At 34.1% G+C, this 21,791-nt stretch overlaps 3 protein-coding genes and 2 long non-coding RNA genes across 8 annotated transcripts in view; 2 read left to right on the forward strand and 3 right to left on the reverse strand.

Annotated features, from left to right (window-relative positions):
* Nucleotides 1-4,629: 4,629 nt before the first annotated feature.
* On the reverse strand, nt 4,630-7,987 carry LOC17888259 (uncharacterized protein YNL011C). Of its 2 annotated transcripts, XM_023784407.1 has the most exons (13): nt 7,743-7,987; nt 7,353-7,469; nt 7,116-7,248; nt 6,652-6,748; nt 6,498-6,541; nt 6,248-6,404; nt 5,953-6,024; nt 5,735-5,818; nt 5,460-5,561; nt 5,322-5,369; nt 5,130-5,255; nt 4,932-5,024; nt 4,630-4,853 (listed from the first exon to the last, which is right to left on the reverse strand). In XM_023784407.1, exons 1-13 carry the CDS (start codon nt 7,912-7,914, stop codon nt 4,764-4,766), a joined length of 1,335 nt encoding a protein of 444 aa, XP_023640175.1. In that variant the 5' UTR covers nt 7,915-7,987; the 3' UTR covers nt 4,630-4,763. The 2 variants fall into 2 exon arrangements, with proteins under 2 accessions (XP_023640175.1, XP_023640174.1); XM_023784406.1 differs by having other exon boundaries at nt 4,630-5,024.
* A 290-nt stretch (nt 7,988-8,277) lies between these two features.
* LOC17888123 (mitotic apparatus protein p62) lies at nt 8,278-10,048 on the reverse strand. The gene is made up of 5 exons (XM_006295958.2): nt 9,959-10,048; nt 9,437-9,644; nt 9,214-9,314; nt 8,819-9,070; nt 8,278-8,673 (listed from the first exon to the last, which is right to left on the reverse strand). Exons 1-5 carry the CDS (start codon nt 10,046-10,048, stop codon nt 8,329-8,331), a joined length of 996 nt encoding a protein of 331 aa, XP_006296020.1. The 3' UTR covers nt 8,278-8,328.
* Nucleotides 10,049-14,671: 4,623 nt separating this feature from the next.
* LOC17888724 lies at nt 14,672-15,220 on the forward strand. The gene is made up of 2 exons (XR_002834413.1): nt 14,672-14,825; nt 14,975-15,220. It is a non-coding gene; the product is annotated as an uncharacterized LOC17888724 (long non-coding RNA).
* Nucleotides 15,221-16,077: 857 nt separating this feature from the next.
* Nucleotides 16,078-17,984, forward strand: LOC17890156. Of its 3 annotated transcripts, none has more exons than XR_002834451.1 (3): nt 16,078-16,134; nt 16,535-17,148; nt 17,319-17,984. It is a non-coding gene; the product is annotated as an uncharacterized LOC17890156 (long non-coding RNA). The 3 variants fall into 3 exon arrangements; XR_002834453.1 differs by having other exon boundaries at nt 17,632-17,984; XR_002834452.1 differs by having other exon boundaries at nt 16,111-16,192.
* Nucleotides 17,985-18,119: 135 nt separating this feature from the next.
* LOC111830904 overlaps nt 18,120-21,791 on the reverse strand; it is a 10,878-nt gene continuing 7,206 nt past the window's right edge. The window contains exons 4-8 of the mRNA XM_023783616.1: nt 20,725-20,901; nt 19,939-20,115; nt 19,774-19,827; nt 18,750-18,893; nt 18,120-18,651 (exon numbers count right to left, since the gene is read on the reverse strand). Coding sequence (XP_023639384.1) covers nt 18,208-18,651; nt 18,750-18,893; nt 19,774-19,827; nt 19,939-20,115; nt 20,725-20,901 — 996 coding nt within the window. The 3' untranslated portion in view covers nt 18,120-18,207. The remainder of the gene's footprint in view (nt 18,652-18,749; nt 18,894-19,773; nt 19,828-19,938; nt 20,116-20,724; nt 20,902-21,791) is intronic.

The raw sequence follows: 21,791 nt of genomic DNA on the forward strand, positions 1-21,791 counted from the left end.
ACATAATTGTTGTATAATGGTTTTGTATTCATGGAGTAATGGATTCTTCTAGCCGTATGATTTTTGTTTGCAAAATGTTTTTATACATGTAAAATGTCTTAGAAATATGGTAATCATGTATTTAAACCAAACATATAGCTAAAGTGGTATGAATAAAGGAGTGACGTAGTATCCATATGTTAAATTGCTTATGTGGATGCAGTATTATGGATGCATTATTTATGAATGCGTTTTTTTTATGGATCTAATATTATGGATGTGGTCATGTGGTTCACAATGCATCTTTGTAACAAACTATTTTACAAACAAATTTGTTTGGTTTATGGTGATTTTTGTGAAAAAACAAATGTGGATTATGGTATAATTGTAACATGTCTGTGTACTCTTATCAAGTAACTCTATACATTTTTATGAAGTAACTCTAACCTCTACATTTTCTCAAGAGAATAGCTAGTTAAGTATATGTGGACAATATCAAATGGATATGTCTGTTTTTTACATGAAAAATGATTTTTACATTAACTACTAAACCAATTCATATGGATTATGATCTATAAATAAATTTTTTCTTTTGGTCATACCAAAAAAAAAAAACAATAGAAATTTTCGAAGTTGGTGTCCACGAGATAATGACCATATGGTCAGCAAAAATGGTTAAACCTTTCTCCATATGTTGCTTTTGTCTCTGTAATGTTCACATTTCAAAACAATATCTTGCAAAGTTACCTTAATTCATCTTGTGCACCATCGCAAAATCTTCACAAGATGAAATGTAAAAAACATGAATGAATCAACACTTTTTCTCTAAAATAAAGTAAATACTAAAAACACTCGTAGCTTGAAAACAAGTTAGTGTTTCACGACTTCTTGGTGTGCTTGAAACAAGTTAGTGTTTCAACGAAGGTCAATGTCTTCCTCTCCACTTCCCAATTTGAATCCAGATGAAGAACACACTACATCGCTTACCGCAAGAAAATCCATCAAAGGGTGTCCATCTGTCCTTGATTCAATTCCTCGTTTCCTAAAATCTTCGAACCTCACAAACATATTCAAACATATGTTGAGTCGGAATTATTTCTTAAAGTAGCCGAAACCAGTTTCGCTTCTCAACAAAACCGGCGAAGTCCTCTCCCTTGTTGTGTACTTCGTACTTGCAGCATCCTCAAGGTCTTGCAGCACCATCGTCTCCGACATGGGCACCGCCCGCGAAACCAGAAACGTGTCCACTTCGAACCTCCATATCCCATTCACATAACAACCCCACTCCCCCAAAGAACAATGCACTGTCCATCGATCCTAACCTACCACAAAAATTCAAGAAATTTTGTTAGCTTATACAATTCACGAACCAATTTGTATCCACATAAAACCTTTGAAAAAATGTCGGCTGTTTTCCAACCAATTGACCAAACTCTCTTCTTCTGGATATTATCCCCAAAAACTACTTTTTAACCTAGTAAAAAAAAAACACACTTTTTTTGGGCCACACGATCTTTTACTTTTTTTTTACAATCCTATGGCCAATATTTCGTGACTTGTAACCATGTTGGTTACACTATGGTTACACTTCCTTTCCACTATGTTTTAGAACAAAGGGCAATCATGTCTTTTTATTGTTAGCACAGTACAAAAGCACCTCAAAAACGGTGCATAAACATAGAAGGGTGCTAAAGTGAAAGAGAACTCACCAAAAGGGTGCTAGCGTGTAACATTCCCTTTCTTTTTTTTTGGTTGTTAGGATCGTCGCAGTGTATAAATTTCTGTGTCTAAATTAGGATAGTTTACGTTAAAAGGATAAAAGTATGCTACACTTTTTTCCTACTTTTGGCGTGTACTTTACATATTTTTTTTTTTGTAATAAATTCAGTTAGAGAAAGTTGTTTTGTTTGTCATAACCGCAACGAAGGAGCAATGGAGCATGGGTTCAATTGGATGTCTCACTCTACTTGACTTGTAAGAGTGACGTATGATGACCCAAAATATATTACATAAAATATTACACAACGAGATATTGTATATACATATACGGCCAGAACAAAAAAAAATAAAAAAAGTTTCTCCATGAGGTGTTTCACTTTAGAAGTTTTTTAATAACTATAATATCGTAAGTAACTGCCATTATCTTTTTTTCAACTATAGAAAATATATATTGGATTCAATACTTATACTGTATAAGTTATACATCATCTCAAAATTCAAAAGGCTTTGAAAATTCATCTAATAGTAATAGCCAACTTTTATACTCAAGGATTACTTTCTAGTTAGGCATGTCAATCGGGCTAGCCCGGTCTGGCCCGGCCCGAAACCCGTAAAGCCCTCATATATGTGAGCCCGGCCCGGCCAGGTCCGAAAAATTTCCGAGTCTATATTTTAAAGCCCGGCCCGGCCCTAACAGGACTACAGGGTTTTTCGGGCCTTTTTGGGCTTTATTTACCGATAAAAAAATCAATTTCTAAGTTCATAATAGTTTTTAAAAAACTATATTTAAAGGTCTACTATAAAAATAATGCATCAAATTTTAAATAACTTATCAATATTCAATAAAACTAACTTAATTTAAGAGAAAAAATAAAAGCCAAATAAATTATTTACATTTTAACCCAATAAAACATGGAACTAAAATACTTTAAAGTATAAGATAGAGTCAAAATTTAATAGATACTTTGATGATTTCAAAATCATGATACTTATATATATATTTAGTTTTAGCTTTATATAAAGATTTAAAAAGTAATAAGTAAGACTAGTAAGTAAATATGAAAACTATAACATTAATCAAATCTTTTAATCAAATTAAAATATTCAAAAAATTCAAAATATATTTGTATAAGAGCTTTTCGGGCCGGCCCGAGCCCGACCGGGCTAAGCCCAAAAACCCTTTACCCCGAATGGACTTAGCCCAAAAGGCCCGGTTTTTTCTGGACATATATATTTAAGCCCGAGCCCGATGTTTTTCAGGGCCGGGCCAAACTAACCCGCGGGCTTTATCCCTAATTGACATGCCTACTTCTAGTGAACATCATCATTTGTGTCAAATTTTGTTTATAAACTTCAACAAAACTAGTAAATTTCACTAGTTTTATAAGTGATATTAATCCCAAAGGATTCTAATGTTACTAGGTTTCCAAATTTTAACTCGTATTTAAACATATTAAAGTGCCAATCACAATTAGTCTAAAAACTATAGATATATGTACAGTATTTGATTTTTAAAATTCATCGGAGATAAGACTTTGGCGTGTGTCTTGATTCGTCTGAAATCTGAAAGTTTATATACCAACTCAGAAGAGAAGCTAGTCCATTTCATTGTATGATTTAAGACCACCGTACCATTTTTTTTTTTGGAATGTTCTAAGAAACTAGACAAGGGGAATACATAATCAGTCCACATCAAAGAAGGGATCATAGTTTCACAAGCTAAAATGCAAACGTTACAAAATACAATAAAGAGTAATTAAAGACAAACCACCACTTCAGCTCAACAAAATGTCACTAACTCTTAGGGTCATTTTCATTTGAAAATCACACTAACGACGTCGTCGACCAAATGTCTGACCCTTAGCGAAACAAGCTCCATTTGCCTTTTCTCCATCTTCCTCACCTTTTCCTCAATCGCTCTCTTCTTTGGTCCATCGTCAACTTTATCCAACCCTTAATCACTGTGGATTCATCCAAACCAAAGGAGTTCTTGCAAAAAGATGCTATGATCTCTCTACCGGAGGATTCACAAGTACTTACAACGTTTACGTCCTGAGGTGAATTGATGTCCTTGAGCTTTCCTCCAAGCTTCTTCCTTGGGTTGTAAGCAAGAACACTCTTTCCCTCTCCAAGACACTTTTTCTGTTTCTTTCTAAACGTTATCTTCAATCTTCGTAGATGCAAATGCAAGAGTGGCTTGAAGCAAACCAAGTTGTTCCCTTTGGCTAAATAACCATGGAAACATTTTCTGCTTACGCCTTTCACTTTCAGAACTGACCTACTAACCTCTTCCTCAAATTTCAGCTTCTTCACATTCACATCCTCAGTCGTCATCTCTTCTGTAACATTTTGTACAAGGTACTGTTAGTCTCAGCAACTATAAGAAACTCAAGAAATATGAAGTGTTAGTTTCATATAATTTCACACACATAAACCAAGGGTACATATGGAGCTCTACAAACCTGGACTCTTATCAGGTAATTGAGCAGACTCCTTAGTCGAAAACACTTGTTTTGTGACTTATTCGAGTGCTTTTTCAGTGGGTTTTTAGGAGTTTTAAGATAACAGCAGAGGTATCAGATATATATATATAATGGAGTCGAAAAGTTAGGTAAGAGTTAACTCCATTACTTAAAAACTTCTCCGTCCCTTCATATTCCTACTACAGTAGTGTAATTAATTTGAAGTTGTAATTCAAAATAGTACAACAACGAAGAGCCAAGATGCTCTCGTGAATTACAAAAGAAGTTATTTTGTAAAGTGAACTGTATTAGTATTAATTAGAAAACTCCTCGAAAACTCAATCTATTAAGTTCTGGTAATCATTCTCTTGCTCTTCTAACAAGACTCCATTTTCGGTACTTGTTCCATCAGACAGCATAATGATTTAACTCCAAGAGAAAGATTTGCCTTTGTCTTTACTTAGCTAACTAAGATTGTGATCATTGACCATTCATAACCTTTTATATCAATTCACAAAAGGATCAAATTAAACAGTACCAACAACTTCATAGTTTCAATTCCGTGTAAGAAAAAACTAGCTCTAGGGACCAAAGAATCACTATTTACTCCACCAAACTGGCTAGTGTGTTTATCAGAGAGCTCGGGCTAAACAAGATCCCGTGCTTCGGGTCAACAACACTCTCCACGACTCTCTGCAACAGACCGGAAGCTATAGTGAGTGTTTGCTGTGCACCTAAACTTGGAAACAAGTAAAAGAGAGAGATACTAACAACATCATTGATCCCTTGTTCAGACAATTGTTTGAGATCTACCGCTATTTCTCCATCTTTTGGGACCAAGAGTGTGTTGATGTAATATCCAGGCTGCACACAAAAAATAATGTTCTTGGATCTCTGTATACGTCTGTTAAATAAGACACAAAGAGAGTGTGAACAAAGAGAGTGTGAATTGAGAAGAACACCACTCACGGGATTCTTGAGCCGGATATTAGGATCTCCATGAGTTCTGTTGAGAGCATCAGCGATAGCAGTCACAAAGCAGGAAGCAGTGAAGCTGCTTGTTTCTCGGTCTTGACTACCGTTCAACAGAAGTACCTGTGACCAAGAGAAAACATCAGACTGAATTTCCACCATTAGTATTCTTGATGAGTTCCCGGGTACCTTACGACATGACCTGGAAGAGATAATCTCACCAACGCCAAGCAGAACCTAGAGAACAGAAGAAGACACGTCTATAACAGTAATCACTAATTTACTATTCCCGCCATTGTTGCACAAAATTCTTAACAGGTTCTTTACCAGTGATGGGCAAATGGAAGTGAATAGGGATCCCATAGCGTAGACAATACAGTCCACACTTCTCAACTGCTCCAAGACTGTTGGGTTAACTGGTGGGAAGACCTATTTAATGGAAATAACACAATACATTTGCAATGTCAAATATACCAGAGAAAACAAAGAACTGAAGTAGAGAACTAAAAAGATAGAGCTTCTTTCAGGGGAACAGAATCACTAGAGATAACATTGAAAATATGCAGAGCAAATTTCTGTATATACAAAACAGCGTAATATACCTCATGAAGCAGATTATTGCCTTCACTTGACATGTAAAACACTCTCTTTATCTTCGATGGAAGAGCTAAAGTCAAACAATGTCTCTACTAGAAATATAGAAAGACAATGTAAGAAACACAATTCTACGTAGTTACAAAATTTGACATTTATTATTGATACAAGTATATAGTTTTTGTGATCATCATAGAACTTCAATGTTATTACGTTAAAGGAACACCTTGTCAACAGTCTGCAGAGTCCCATTGGTAGGGTGAGAGATTTCATTCTGTCCGCGGATTATAGTCCCATCCTACAAATTAATGTCAAAACAGTAAGTCTGCAATCAAATTTACCACCTGAAATTTGGGTGTCAATTGATGTTTAAACCAAAAAAGTTGGCCAGTGCATCTAAGATTTATGTATAAAAGTGATATTTTTTCCCGTGGAAAGTGATGTTTTAGTTGCGATTGATTGTCATGTTTGGGATTCTAGAAACTAGGTGCTGGAATTCAAACAAAGATCAAGCTCCATACCAGTAATTCACATCCTAGGGTAAGCCTATCATTGGTTGATATCACTGGGAGGACCAAACTGTCACAAGGAATCTCTGAAACGCGTGAAAACAGAAAAATCGCAGCATCTAAAGACTGGAAAAATATCCTTGCTCCAGCAAAAAAGAAGTTCCCGATGCTATAAGAAGGATACAATTGAAAGTAAGTTACTAAAAAGGAGAACAACATTATAAACACTTGAAGCTGATAAAAAGATCTTCAATATCAATACCTTCCATTACTGAAGCAAAATCTATCATTAGGTCTTCTAAGAATCTGTGTCGTAAGAAAAATGTCAATTAAGAAAAATCTAAAGAATCAAGAAGTTTGGAACTGATCAACAAGAAACCAACAAAAACATGTTTCTCAGTAACAATTAATCTTACCTCATTCTGAAAGTATATCAAGAAAGCACGGATTGTTTCACTGTAGGGTCTTGAAACACCGTTCCACAGAGAATGATCACCTTCCACAATATCATACCTGATAAAGTTTCAACTCAGCCAATTACACAATACCCTCTACCACTGTAACTAGTAAAAGCCTAGCTAATAAATGAGAAATGCTGGGGAATAAGAAGACCTGGCTAGTAAAAGAAATAAGTAGAGAACTAATAAGGGGAAACACTTGAACAATGGATATTTCGTTTGGAGTCTGCAGGATTCACTGTTTAAATCAAATCCTACTTTTCTACGTCTTTCTTAACTAACTTCTGTGAGTAATTTTCAACAGTGTAAGGGAAAGAGATGCTTGATTGTAATACGAGCTTAAAGCGATGGCCTTTAATGTGTAGCTTGAAGAGTAGACTACGCTATGTGCATAAAGAAAACAGAGAGGTTAGATAAATTACCAATCTTTCTTGGCCTTATCTGCATCTATAGGTAAGCGATGGCCAAGCAACCTTCTAACAGCAAGTGCCTCTGAAGTACTTTCATCAGACAGCCTTAAACACCTTGAACGTATGTCACCAACCGCTGGTCCACCTATAACAACAATGCAGATACAAAAAAAATCCCTTAAAAAGTGTGTTTCGATGGTAAATGTTAAGCTAAAACATATAACATGGGTCTTTCACCATAGAACTTACCGAGAACACGAACAATCTCAGCTGTACTTCCTCCATCATCAGAGACAGGAAGAACATGAGCGACTCGGGTTGTTAGCTTCTTCAAATCTTCCACCACACCGTTAAATCCAGTACCACCTTCATCCCAACCAAAAAAAACAATAAACAATAGTAACTAAACAAAATGTATTGCCAAATGTAAGTCACTAGTATAATCTGTAAGACAATGATAAAGTTTTACACTTTGCAACAAACAGTATTAACACATCTCATCTTAAGAATGCTACTTGGCAAATCAAATACCAAATTCACAGTAATTGGCTAAGATCTAACCCAAATTGATGATCTTTCCACTCAAAAGTCGATACTTTAAGGAGACCCACAAAGCAAGGAATAGGAAGAAAGTGGAACCTGAGAAGACGAGGAGAGAAGGCGACTCCACGGTGGAGGAGGAGCAGCATTCGGCGGGAACGGAAGCAGCCATAAGAGAAGCTGAATTGTAGTGATGAGGTTTGCTGCGGAAGAGAGAAAGAGATGGAACCTTGTACTGGACGAGACCCCCAAAATAGCAAATCTCCGCCATTACCGAGCTGAAACAGAATCACACATCTCTCCACCTTTTCGGGTTTTGTCGATTTTTCAAAGCGTAGGATTTGTTGTTGTCGCAATTTGGCAGTAAGCCGGTAATCCATTCTTAAGTACAAGAAAACAAAATATTAATTTGCTACGGCATTGAAGTGGTTTAGTTTGGTTTTTTTCCTGGTTCGGTCCAAAATAAATCAAAACTAGTGTTTTAATTAGATTTTGGTTGGCTTTGTGGTTTACATGTTTGTTAAGTGTATGAACAATTTAACATTGTTTCAGCTTTAGAGTGACATAGTCCGTCTGAAAAAACTTTTTAAGAAATCTAGTTTTCTACAAAAAGAGTTATCGCTAGAGCCGGTGATTATAAAGTGTAAAACTCAAATTAAAAACACACAAAAATTGCCAACAAAATTCATGCAGAGCCCTTCTGGTCCCTAGTCACGTAGACCCAATCACTTTCTGGGAAAAGTATCTCGACCTCATCAAATTCCGTATCCTCCTCTTGCCTCACATCCACAAATCCGTGTAGTAACTTTTCCGCTACGTCATCTTCATCTTCATGAGCCCTTAATGGTTCGTTGCTTAAATTACTCATCATTATATGCTTCCACGATATCCCCATCACTTCTTTGACACCTTTAGAGTAATGACAGTCCTCAACAATATCATCATCAGATGATGAGTAAAGATCTTCTTCGGAAGAGGTGTCAACATTCTTTAACAGCTGATAGCAACCTTTCCACTTCAGCCTCGAATCCTAATCACAAAGACAATATATAACCAAATCAGCAAACTGGTGAAAGATAACTAGAGTCCATAATATTGAAAAGATAACTTATTTTTTCTAGTTTTTGTGAGGGCAAATATAAAAATGTGAAAAACTGTTTCACAAAAAAACTTACATTATCTTCTTCATTATGATGATGGTACGAACTAGGGATATAGCTCGTCGATGAGGTCCCCAAACTAAGCTCCGACATGTTTTCGGAAGACTTAGAAGCTGTAGTATCCTCTTCTTTATTTTCTTCATCATCATCATTCCATGATTCATCATCTTCTTCGGAAAACGTGTCAACATCTTCGTCTTCTCCATTATCATCATCATCTTCTTCTTCTTCTTCTTCCTCGGAAGGCATCCACATCAAAATCGATTCCTAATCATAATGATTTAGTCAGACACAATAAATAGACAAGCAAATGATTAAAAATTACTAAATTCCGTTATACAAAAAGGTGATTTACTATCCTAATGACCGTGTATATATATGAAGATGTGAAAAAACTGCTTAAAACTTACAGTATCTTCTTCTGAAACTGTAGACTTGTCTTCTTCTTCCTCACCATCACCATCACCATCACCGCTTTGTTCTTGAATGAAACTCTCTGAAATTTTCCAAGCTGCCAAGGAAATCAATATGATACTTGTCAGTCAAGAAACCAAAAAAGTGCTGATATTGTGGCTCTACTTTAAATGGAGTTTACAATAAGACTATATGTAATGTATAATATGTAACACATACCACGCATAGCCCAGTGTTGGCTCGGTTTTTCTTCGACGTCAGCAAGGCACATAGACCAGTGTTGGCTCGGTCTTTCTTTGACCTCAGCGACAGGGTACTGAGAGGAATTTTCTTCACCAGATTCGCCACTATTTGGCTGTCCAGTGGTCAAGTCTTCGGTAGTAGTAGGCTGGATATCTCTTGTCAACTCTGTCCAGAGTTCAATACCCTGCAAATATATATATAAGTGAATAACTCGTCTCTTGACTCTTTATTTGGTAATCAATATATAATATAAATAAACAACACGACCCAAAAGTCTTATGTATAACAACGTACTAAAATACATAACCTACAATATCAGTTCCTAGCATAAATTTTGCGTTTACGATGATGATGATAAAATTAAGAACCTATACAGAGTTAGGCTTTAGTTTTAGCTAATGTATAGCTCATAATCTAGACAGAACCATAACTCATTAATTTTAGGGCATTAAACATCTTAAAAAGACCAAAACAAATTAAAAGAATAAGAGTACTGACCTTTTGTATCGTTTCGTCAACCTTGGTAAACACCAACCCGATTTCATCCATACACTTATCAAACCACTGGATATCATCTACGCCTCCCATCTTCCTCAGTCTAATTAACCCTGGGGAAAGAGTTTCAAATACCAAAATTTCAGTCCTGATCTAGTTCTTAAATATTATATAGTTAGCAAAAACAAAGTTTCTCTTTGATTTATTTTTTAAGCGACGAATAAAAGAGAGTGGATCGTGTGGAAACCCTAATTATTAGAACGAGAAGTATGATCGAATATCTGAAAAAATTTGTATAAATCGTTGCAAGAAAACTTACGAATGAAAAGCGAAAGCACACGAACGAGAGGAAGTAGTAATTAAGGAAGATTTTGGTTTGGAGGAGCTCTGGAGAGATGGAGAATGGATCGCAAGTAAAAAAGAGTTTGGGGTTTTATAACTTTGTTTCTCGTTTCCTTTTTTTTCCTTTTTCAAGAGTTTGTTATGATTCCCATAACACATAGGACTTGGACGTTTTAATATTTTCCTTTTTTTTTTGAGTAGCACACATTGGAGTAAGGACTTCCAATATAATTATATTTTAGTAACAGTGAAAAAATAATAAAATTGCATGATAAAATTAAACAAAGAATAAACATATGATTTAACAAAAAAAAATGTATATAGAGCGAATAGTACAATGTTGGTTAATTCTTCACACTAATCAGTAATTTGTAACAACAAAATAAAATAAAATAACGCTTGAGCTGTTGAGCAATGTGGGTAAGGCAAGACCCACAATATTGATATTCATTTCTTAGTCTAAATATCTCAATATTATATTTTCGCAATCAAATATTGCGTTTGATATAATATATTGAAAGGTAATGTACTTCAAGGTTAAGGATTAATTAGACATGTTAAAAAAGATTAAAGGTAATGTACTTCAAGGTTAAAGATTAATTACATATTTACATGCTTCAAAAGAGAGATTTCCATTCTTTAGTTTTATGTTATTTTCCAAGGTTATTTCATTGAAATAAAAATTAATTAAAGGGTTATAAGGAGAGGTCAAAGATTTTTATTTTTATTTTGACTGTGTTGCCCTTGATATGGTGGGATATTCAAATTAAAAAGCAAAAACCACTCATTCATCATCATAAACAATCTTTTTACAACAAAGAGTGATTATCTCATAGAAAGAAAGATACTAAAATGATAAGAAAAGAAAAACTACAAATTAACAAAGGAAGCTAAAACATACGCCGAGGGAACTGCTCCTGAATGCGTAGGCCTAAATCCTGGTCCCCCGTAGCAGAAGAAGTGAGTCTTCCATTCTTTTGTAATCAACCAATCTAGTAAAAATTTCCGATGGCCAGTATATGTTGTTGGACCCTAAACTCACCACTAGTTTTAATAATTTTTATCTTGTAATTTATTTTTTAATTAGTTAGGGCATGAATAATATATATATATATATATATATATATATATATATATTTAAAACGATAAGAAACCAACATTTAACATGGATGGTAATCTCAAACTGGCTTCCTCCTAAGGAAGAAATAGGAGTAATGGAGCCTCCGAAGACACTACTACCACTTGTTGGATGAAACCCCGGGCATCAAACGTTATAGCATCTAGTTTTGTATGCAATACTCTAGAAAATAAACATTATTGCTACTACAATGCAAAAACTAATTCAAAATCACGTCTGGTTTGATGATTTTATTTTAGTAAGTATATTAGAAATATCAAAATTTATATCTAGTAAAAAAAGACCACCCACATTTAAAATTCTCCAAAAAAAAGTCTTAAAAGTTTTTTATTGATTAAAGACTATATTGACTCAAAATTTAAAAGTGTGACTGATAAGAGTAGAAGATAATTAATTTTGGTTGCAATTTGAATTCTAGGATTATATTTCAAATCCAAGTATGGGTTTGAAACTAGATATGGTTTGGTTTCGGTAAAAATAGCAAAACATAAGTACAATAGAGCAGAACATAAATAAAAGTTAAGCAAAACAAATGACTGAATAAAGGAAATTAGAAATTAAAAAGTTTAAATTTGAAATATTAAAAGTAAATCTCGCATATATTGTCATTTTTTGTGCTTTAGGGATTTCTAATGGCACTTCCTGTAGTCTTTTGAAGAAAAATAATTTTAGTTTCAATAAAAATTATTAAGCGAGACCTTACCAAAAAAAAAATATTAAAGGAGAATTATAAAGTAAAGTGAACATTGAGTTAAATTATTAGAACGAAAAAATTTATTTGAAAAGTCACAAAATGGAAAAACTAAAAACTAAAAGAAGATGGTCAAATGCTGGTTGCTTCGTTTTGTCAAGCAAAAGACATCCTCACCATCTGAACTTTATTAAATATAAATATAGATAAAAGATGTTAGTATATTTTTATAATTTCTTTTTGACGCATCTAAAATTCTTAGACATATCAATCAGGCTGGTCCGGCCCGACCTGAATCCTATAAAACCTTTATATACTGTATTTTTGGTTTTCCTTTTAGTGATAATTCTTAATTATGTTTTTTCTTTAATCCATTATTTTACAATTAAATAATTACCACAAAACTACAAGATACACCTGGCCATAAATATATTTGTATGTATCTTTGACTATATATAATATATTTCCATGATAACTTCTCTGTTTTTGGTAAAAAAAAAATGTATTTCCATGAACTACTACAAGTTGACCAAAAATGTGGTCAAAATTTTTTTGACCAAAAACAATATTGTGGCAAATATGGAAGATTCATTTTTGGTCAAGATAAAAGAAAAAAAGAATTGGGCATTAAACTGAACTTTTCTAGTAATATAAATATAGCTTTTTCTGAACAATCATAATATAGAAGAAAAAAAATATAATTTTGAAATACATATAATGGATCTCACAAAAACCTCCATCACTTTTTTTCTTGTGTTAATGTTGGCAATCTCATTAGCCAACCACAATGTTTTGGCTGCCTCAAGTATGATACTTCTTACAAAAGATTTATTTTCTATCATATTATGTTTAAATTATTTTTGATCTTTCGGAAAATAGTGAATACTACACTTGTTTTTTTTTTTTTGTAATGAAAATATAGAATCGCATTAACCATATAAGTTATTTTATTTATGTATGTGTAGTGCCACCAGAATGCATTGGTCAATGTGTGGGAGCAGTGTCCAAATGCGTCCATGACTGTGTGGCGCAAGGTTACAAGCAGGGACATTGTATCCCAGGGACTCTATTTGCTCTTTGTTGTTGTAGCTAGGCCAGTTGCAATAACAAATAATGAAATCAATATTGTTCGAGCAGCGAATTTATGTTTTTATTGACTTTTCTACTGTTGGTTCTTATTATATATTTGAGTATTAATAAAAATTCATCGAATTAATATATCAACGACATCGCTTTTACAAACTAATATATTTTTTTCCTTTTTTTTCGTAGCACACATTGAAATAAAGACTTGCAATATAAGTACTCTTTCTTTTTCACAAAAAGTGTCATTTTGACATAATTCACACATATTAAAAAAAATATATAATTATACATGTTTACCCTTATTAAATAAGAGATTAATGATTTAAATACAATAAAAATGACTTTTGAGTTTAGAGGTAAATTAAGAAATTTAATATAAAAAAACATTGGAATCGTAGAGTGAGACTTTTTGTGAAACAAAGAAAAATCTTTAGAATAACATTCTTTATATCTTAATAACTATGAAAGATAATAAATGTGTATGATACAATAAAACAAAGAATAAACATGATTTAACAAAAAAAAAATACAAATTTGGTTATTTATCTTACACTGATGAGTAAATTATTGAAAAAACCATTTATTTATCTTTCTGTGTTATGGTAATGACTCCATAGGGGGAAAAACAGTTAAGTGTCTCGCGATTATTGTTGTATTTGTTTGATGTCGACCATGGATCCTACCCAAAAAAAATGTCGACGACGGAGGTTAAGCCTTTTTGTGTTTAGCCAAAAAAACATAATTTTTTACTTTTCCAATTTGTTTATCTAGGGATTCACACTATTCCTTCTTTGCTTCATGTACTAGTCAAACTTCATATTAGTTATTTTCTTTAATTAATGGTATTGCATTGACTGATGTGGTGACTGATAAGCTATGAAGAAAAAGCAAATATGGTTGTAATTTTCAGTGGTTTGTGATTTAGCACCCCAAAATTAAAACAAATTGGAAATTTAGAACACAAAATTTAAGCATAAAAGGACACTTTATATGAAATTATTTTAGTATTCAATCATCAAATTTTTCAACACTGTTTACTTTTTTTTTTACAATCAAATCTTTCAATCAAAATAAAAAGGTCCTCTCACTAAAAGAAAATCTTTCTACATCTAATGTGAAAAGAATGGAAATCTTTCTTTGATACATGTAGGATTCTTGATTTTCCTTTTTGAAAATTCTTGACTGTATTTATTTTGCTTTATTATTTTATTTTGTTTTTCACAAAACTACAAGAAATTACTCCATAAATTCCAAAACTACAAGATATTACTCCATAAATTCCATAGATTCATTGACTATATATAATAAGATTTCCATAAATTCAAGTAATAAAGAATCATTGGCCAAAAATAAGATTGTCAGCAAACATGGAAGATTCATTTATGGTCAAAATAAAAGAAAAGATTTCTTTATTAAATTGAAACTTTTAAAGTCATATAAATATAGCTTTATGTGAAGAAGTAGACAAATATCAAACATAATTTCTTCTTAACAGGAGTAGAAACTTAAGAAAAAAAAACATACAATGGATCTAAAAAAATCTGCTATCATTTTTTTTCTTGTATCAATATTGGCAATCTCATTCTCCAACCACAATGTTTTGGCTGCCTCAGGTATGATACTTCGTAGATAATATTACTTTGCTATTTTCTTTTAAAAATATCTTTAGTCACTTTTGAGCAATTGTGGACACCATACATTTTCCTCAACATATAGAACATGTTCGGGTAAGAAGTTTTATGTATTGATTATATGTGTGTAGGTAAGAAATGCATTGCACAATGTGTTCCAGGGGTTTACGAATATTTCGAATGCATCCATGACTGTATAACCGAAAGGTACGATGACGGACGTTGTTATCCAGGGCCCAACACTGGAAAATGTTGTTGCACCAGCAAATGATTAAAAAACGATAAATTTGTTCGACTGATGAAATATGTTTCAAAGTCTTTTTCTGAATAATTACTAAATGAAATGAAATTAAAAAATATATATTTTTCGTTCTATCGTTTTAAGCTTTTCCTCACCCCTCTTATAAACTAACGATTCCAGTCCAGTCTATCACAAAACAGCATCACTGGTCACTAGTTCCGCAGTCGAAATTTTGGGTTTACTGCTACTTCTTTCTTTAGGAACGTACCTAAACATTTGCTTGTTTGTAGAGCTATGAAAAATAGTTTAACAGGTTGATCCAATCCAAAAATAAATACAAAAATTAAACCTTTTGATTTTATTGGGTCATTGTGACAAAAAGCCCACCTTAGATAAAACCCATCTTGAGCCCAAATGGCCTAAACGAGCAGCTCCGGTGCTCTGACTCTTCACTGTTTATGTTTCCTTTTCCCAATCGGAGGCAACGATTTCATTTTGGGATGGAAACAAAAATCAGGCGAAAGTGAAGGGCCCAAGGGGGGGGAGGTCGTCGTGGCTGAACCCAGAAGCTTGTGTATATGAATGTCAATATGTGGCGGAGGAAAATCATTCAAGTCAAGGCACTGGTGGCAGCGTCGCCTCAGATCCTTGTATATGGCGGCGATGTCATTCTCTCTGTCCACTTTTCGAGTCGCAATCTCTCTGCTCCTCCTTGTTCTCTGCCTTCAATTTTCTCCCGGTTGAGCAGGCAATTTCTCTATCCCCTCTATCACACTCTTAGTGTATTGGTAGCTTTAGTGATAATGAAGCAACGATAGGGGTCTCGTGCTCGGAACGTTGTTCTTCTACTCTTCCGCCATAGTGTTAATCTTAAATCGATTGAGCGGACAACGTAGATAATAATAATAACAGAAATTTCGAAATTCAGTTTTAGCTTTAAGTTGCTTTACGATGGTTTTCAAGAGCTGTGTGTGATATACGTATTAATTTGATGAGTAGGGGGATTTATATAGCGTCAAGAGAAGGTTCAGGCCAACGTGGAGGGTAAAGGTGAGTATTGTTGGAGCTAGCTAGATCACTATATCTCTGCTTGGAAACAGTGTAATAGGTAATTTAGCTTATGAGAGACCATGAATGGCTTTGAACACCTTACTGAATCTCTGCTTTTCAGGGTTTCATGGATACATAAGCATTATTGCAATGTGCTGTTATCTTTGTTTGTTTGTTCGTTCGATGTGTTTTTGTGCATTTGCTCATTAATGTTCATACTATAGAGTCTCGCTTTTAGTCAGTTAATGTACTCTTTATGGTCCTTTACCAGTTATGTACTCTATACTGACTTTCATGATACTCTTCTGCTGCTTGATTCTCTGTTAGCATTCTTGCATTTCATATTTTTAACTTGTTTCTTATGTCACTGGTCTATTTGTTCTGTCCTTCAATATAACAGGGGAATAAAAAGGCTGCCTCTTTTGTGAAGTTCAGGCGGTGGTGGAAGGGGATTGATTTTTTCCATAAGGCTTATTTTTTTTATGCCAATACATGAAGAGTAAGCTCTTTTTTTTGTTTAGCACTGTAATTTTAGATTTTATGAGATGGAGTACTGTTATCCGCCTTGCAAAAATTTAGATTTCTTTCACAAGAATTCTTAAAAGCTTATGTATTCAGCATGATTCTTGTACCATGTTTCAGTCTCCACTGGAGCCTTGTGATAGTTTCAGTCTCCATTGCCATTGGAGCCTTATGATAGTTTGCATCCTTTTCCAAATAAAATTAAATTACAAACCCAATAACAATAAAAAATAGTATAATAATGTTTAAGTACTTAATGGGTGTCTTTACCAATGGAGGTCCAAATTTGATGAGTTTCTTACAACTTAATTTAAATTAAAATGTATTTACTGTACCTTAATCTATTATTGTAGCTTTGGTTTGCCTTGTGTTTATTTATAGTCTGTGAGATGAGTGCCTTTACGAGGTTTCTTTGAGTCAACCAGGTTGATTTTGGTTGTGATTTGCTGCTGCCCAGAAGAAGAGGTGGATCGGATAATTCACGGCTTTCTAGTAAGCGTTTTCTATTATTTGTTTTGTTTTTGTTAACAAATAAGTACTGGCTCTGAATCTCGCTGGCTCTATGGGTTTCTCTCTGTTTACATACAGCCTACGTCTAGTCTGAGTTTTCCCTACCTCGCTCCCAAAATTTTCTGTATTTGATGATGTTTTCCATTACTCAGGCAATCTAAATTGGTCTGGTTCTGAAGAACTTCTGCCTTAGTCCTTAGGAGTATCAACATGCTTTTTACCTTCTAGAGAACCCTTTCATTGTGAGTTTATCTGTTTTAAACATCTCTTTGACTTTGGTAAAAGCACACATGGGCGCACCAGAGTTTAAACACTTGTAAACTGCCTGCAATGAGTATTTGGCTTTCTTTTTTCTTTTTTTGGATCAAACTAAGTATTTGGCTTTCTAAGTTCATACTTTGCTTTTGATTTGTTTAAGCATAGATTGGTCGTTCACGATCTAACAGAATCAATGATAAGTTGCAGAGAGTCTATTTTATAGGAGAAGACACATAAATGAGGATGAAATAAGTGTGGAAGGCACATGTGTAGAGACTGATGACAGTTAAAACAAAATTGTAACAGAATCCAGTTAGGGTGGAGGCTATTAATAGTTGTCGCAATGTAACAAGAGAGGCATGTGATATGTGGAGTAAACCAGTCGTGATGAGGCTGCGTTTAGAGTCTGAGAGATGTGAATCAAGATTCGAATACTCAATTGTGTTGTTCTTGAGTTTCTTTGACTGACATTGTTGTTCGTAATACTGTTGGATGTACAAGGAACAAAGATGTACAGAGCATTTTGTAGAGTCAGTAAAGGATAACTTTTACATATCAAAGGTATAACAGTCAAGATATCAAATAGGGAGGGTACCATGAGAGATGCTGTAAAGCTTTTATCATTTTTGCTTTGCATAGTTGATTTTGAAGATTGTATCAGTCTTAAATCGAATATGTTAATTGCTAACAACTGCAATGCAAAAGCGACTTAAATCGAATATCAGTCTTAAATCGAATATGTTAATTACAATCTTATTACGACAAATAACATAGAAAATACTACTAAACGATAAGAAACATGAAGAAAAAGAAGGAAGCTGCTGAACTATATGTCGAGGGAACAGCTCCTGAATGCGAAGGCCTAAAGCCTGGCCCCCCGTAGAAGAAGTGAGTCTTCCATTCTTCTGTATACAGATCCTTGACGCTGTAAGATTCGGGATTGGTTGTTATGCTCTTCACGTCTTGAACTCGCTGGAGACTGTTGTTGATATCTACAGTCTGCAAGTTGCGGAAGTAGCTACTTCTCCCAAAACCTTCGTCGGGAAAGCGGCCGGACCCCATCTGGGTCATTGTGTGTCGGTCAAATGGGCGCGAGTTCACTATCTCACCACCCCATTGTGCGACTTCCGCGTGATCGGCCAATGTTGTGAAAATCTCCGCTGGCCAGTATCCCACGAGTTCGTTGTTTGGTCCTAAACTGAGCCACCAGTTTCCATATTGCCGATCCTGTAAAAACTTTTTATCAGTTAGTTAGAAATAAAAAATATATCTATATATGATGAATAACATAAAATAAATATTAAATTCGATTGAAATAAATCAACCTTCCAGACGTGGATGGTTATCTCAAACTGTCTTCCTCCCAAGGAAGAAACAGAACTAATGGGGCCTCCGATAACGATACTGCTACTCGTCTGGATGAAACCCGGGCACCGAACGTTGTAGCATCCAGTTTTGTATGCATTGCCCTGGAAAAAAACAAAATTAAACAAAAACATTATTGCTATTAGCACGCAAAAAATAATTCAAAATCACGCTGTGGTAGATGATTTTAATAAGTATACAGTATTTTTCAAATATTATAAACTAGGAAGTATACAGACATACAGTATTAGATCCAGTGACATTTATATCTACTTTAAAAAGGGCAACTACATCTAAAATTCACCAAAAAAAATCTAAGTCTTTTATTTAACTAAATAATTTTAGAAAAAATATATTGATTAAAAACATACGGGTGTAAGTAATAAGAATAGTAGTAGATAATTTAATTTTTTTTTTGCAATTAAATATTGGATATTTCAGGTATTCATTCCGTTTTTGGTTTAAATTTAGTTTCTTGAGTTTAGAGATTAAGAATTTGTTCGGATTTTTTTATTTTTTTTTGTGTTTGCTCGATTTCGATTTAAGTTTTTGGGTTCGAATGGTTTACCCAGCGAAAGTAATAATTACTATTACATAACTAATAAACGAAATACAGTAAACCAATAAAATTTGTTACATTATCATCTTTACTAGCATCATGTGTAGAGTAATACCTTCTTCATCTCATATCTTACTGACTAGATTTTTCGAAGGACAAAAGAAACTGAGTGGGATAGTCCATTTATATAGTTATGTTCAACTAGTCTTTTATTTAAAGTTACATATACTGTATATAGTATTACTCATTTTCAAAGTAGGTATAATACTAATAGCTGCCATGAAAATAAAATAACAGGTGTCGTAATAGTATGAATGTGAGTCTGTAGTATTTAACTTAAAATTCAGATCGATAATAACAAATGTTTTCAGAAGAATTTGAAAAAAAAAAATAGTTGAGGATGATTAATAGAGAATTAAACGTACCGTCCAAAACAGGAATAACCTAGGCTTGTTGTCCTTATACAACTTCGGCAGAACCTACATATTTAAAAATAAAAATAAATTATTTGTATTAGTCGTTTATAATGACATAACTAGATTGCTTGAATTAAAATTTAGAAAAATTAATAAGAACCCTTTATAAATTACCTGCCAGCCAATTTCAACGGTATTAAGATCCCCACTTTTGTATTGCCCCGACGCAATCCATATCTGCGATATGGACATCTCTTTTGCTCCATTTTCTATATTGGGATCCCAAACATTCACTATCGCCTTTGTTCCGTATAATTTTGGTGTGGTTTGCGTAGTAGTCATGATCGCATACTGTAATATTCAAACATATATACACAAAGTAGTTAATAAGAATGGTTACAGTATTAAACCAAAAAAAAAATATGGTTACATTAGTTAAAAGAGGTAAACAATAAATTATTCTCTCGTAAATCTAACTCACTGTTTGTGTTATAAGAAATACACAGAGATACTAAGACATAACAATCAAGTTAGTAAAATATTAAAATGGTTAGTAAACTACACATAGAAACAAAAAGTAGAATCAGTTTGGAATGGCGTTTGGTTTGGTTTGGTAGACTCATTTTTTCACTTTCTGTCACAACATCAGTTAAGGTACTTGCATAATCATTGATGAGTTACTGAGCTAGTAAACCAAAGAGAGGCGTTAAATAAAATATATTAATGGTGATTGGTGAATATATATTGCAAACGATCTTAAGAATCAAAATGAATAGTTAAGATAATATTATTTGTTTAGATAGTTCAGTTTTTTTTTTTTTTTTTGGGTAAAGGGTAAAGGATTAGTTTATTAAGGAGGTATATTTGTTAACAAGATAGGACTAAAAATAGATTTTGGGTGAAAATGTGGCAAAAATATAAAACTAGTAACATCTAATAAAATGTGTTTCAAATTATTACCTCATGCCCGGGGTGTTTAGTGGTGTCGGGTTGTGTCTTATGATTTACAGTGGCGTTGTTAGACCGTATTGGTACGGTTCCTGGGGGACATTTGGCGCTGCTGGTACGAGCTTCAAATGTTTGTTTTTTGCGTTTTTGAGTCGTTTCGATCGCTTTGGGAATTTCTGAAGGCACTTCCTGTTTTTTTTTTAAAAAAGAAAAATAATAATGTTTTTTTTGCTAAACTGCAAATATCATTAAAAATGAAAGTTTGGTTTTACAACCATTACATTGTTTCCTTGGCAAAAAGAATAAAACAAGGTAACAATAAAGCTTATACAGCTAATTAACCGATCATTACAACCAAAGGCTCATTAGACGTTTGAAGCGTTTCCTGAGTCTACGAGCTGTGATTGAATTCCTCACCTCTCGGTCGATACCCTTGAAGATGACCGAAGGGAGGATAGCAACTTGATTATGCAGCAAGTTGTTTCTCTGTTTCCATATGGCATTGGTTACCGATTGAGCCACCAGCTTGCGGAGAGTTGAGGGGGATCTGGAATTCTTTTCCTTAGTCCAGACGATTAATTCCTTCCAAGAGGAGAAAGACAATCGAGGAAGATCAAGCCTGAGGCTAACCGAGTGCCAAATAAACCGCGCAAAGTCGCAGAATAACATGAGATGGTCTCTAGTTTCCAGGTCAGAAGAACAAAAATCACAGGAAGAAACAATGTTCATACCCCAGCTAGTGAGTCTTGCTTTAGTCGGTAACCTGTCCAAATTAGCTATCCACATATTGAAAGCATTCCTGGGGATAGCTCCTTTAAACCAAATAGAGTTGAACCAGTCAACTTGGGAGGCCCTCGGCCTTAGCACAGACCAAGTCTTAGCTGCAGAGAATGATGTGGAAGTCTTCTTATCTACCTCCCATTCGTAGTGATCATTAACATGGGAAGCACTCGGTAGATTTAAAGTGGTAAGAAAGACCATAAGGGTCAGTGCTTCTTCGGAACGCGGCTCAGGAAGAAGCCAACCAGCTTGATCACAAGCAGAAGAAACCGAGGCGTTAAGATGGACTCGGAGACTTC

This window comes from Capsella rubella, unplaced genomic scaffold (assembly GCF_000375325.1).
Source record: "Capsella rubella cultivar Monte Gargano unplaced genomic scaffold, Caprub1_0 scaffold_4, whole genome shotgun sequence".
In the NCBI taxonomy this organism is placed as follows: Eukaryota; Viridiplantae; Streptophyta; class Magnoliopsida; order Brassicales; family Brassicaceae; genus Capsella; species Capsella rubella.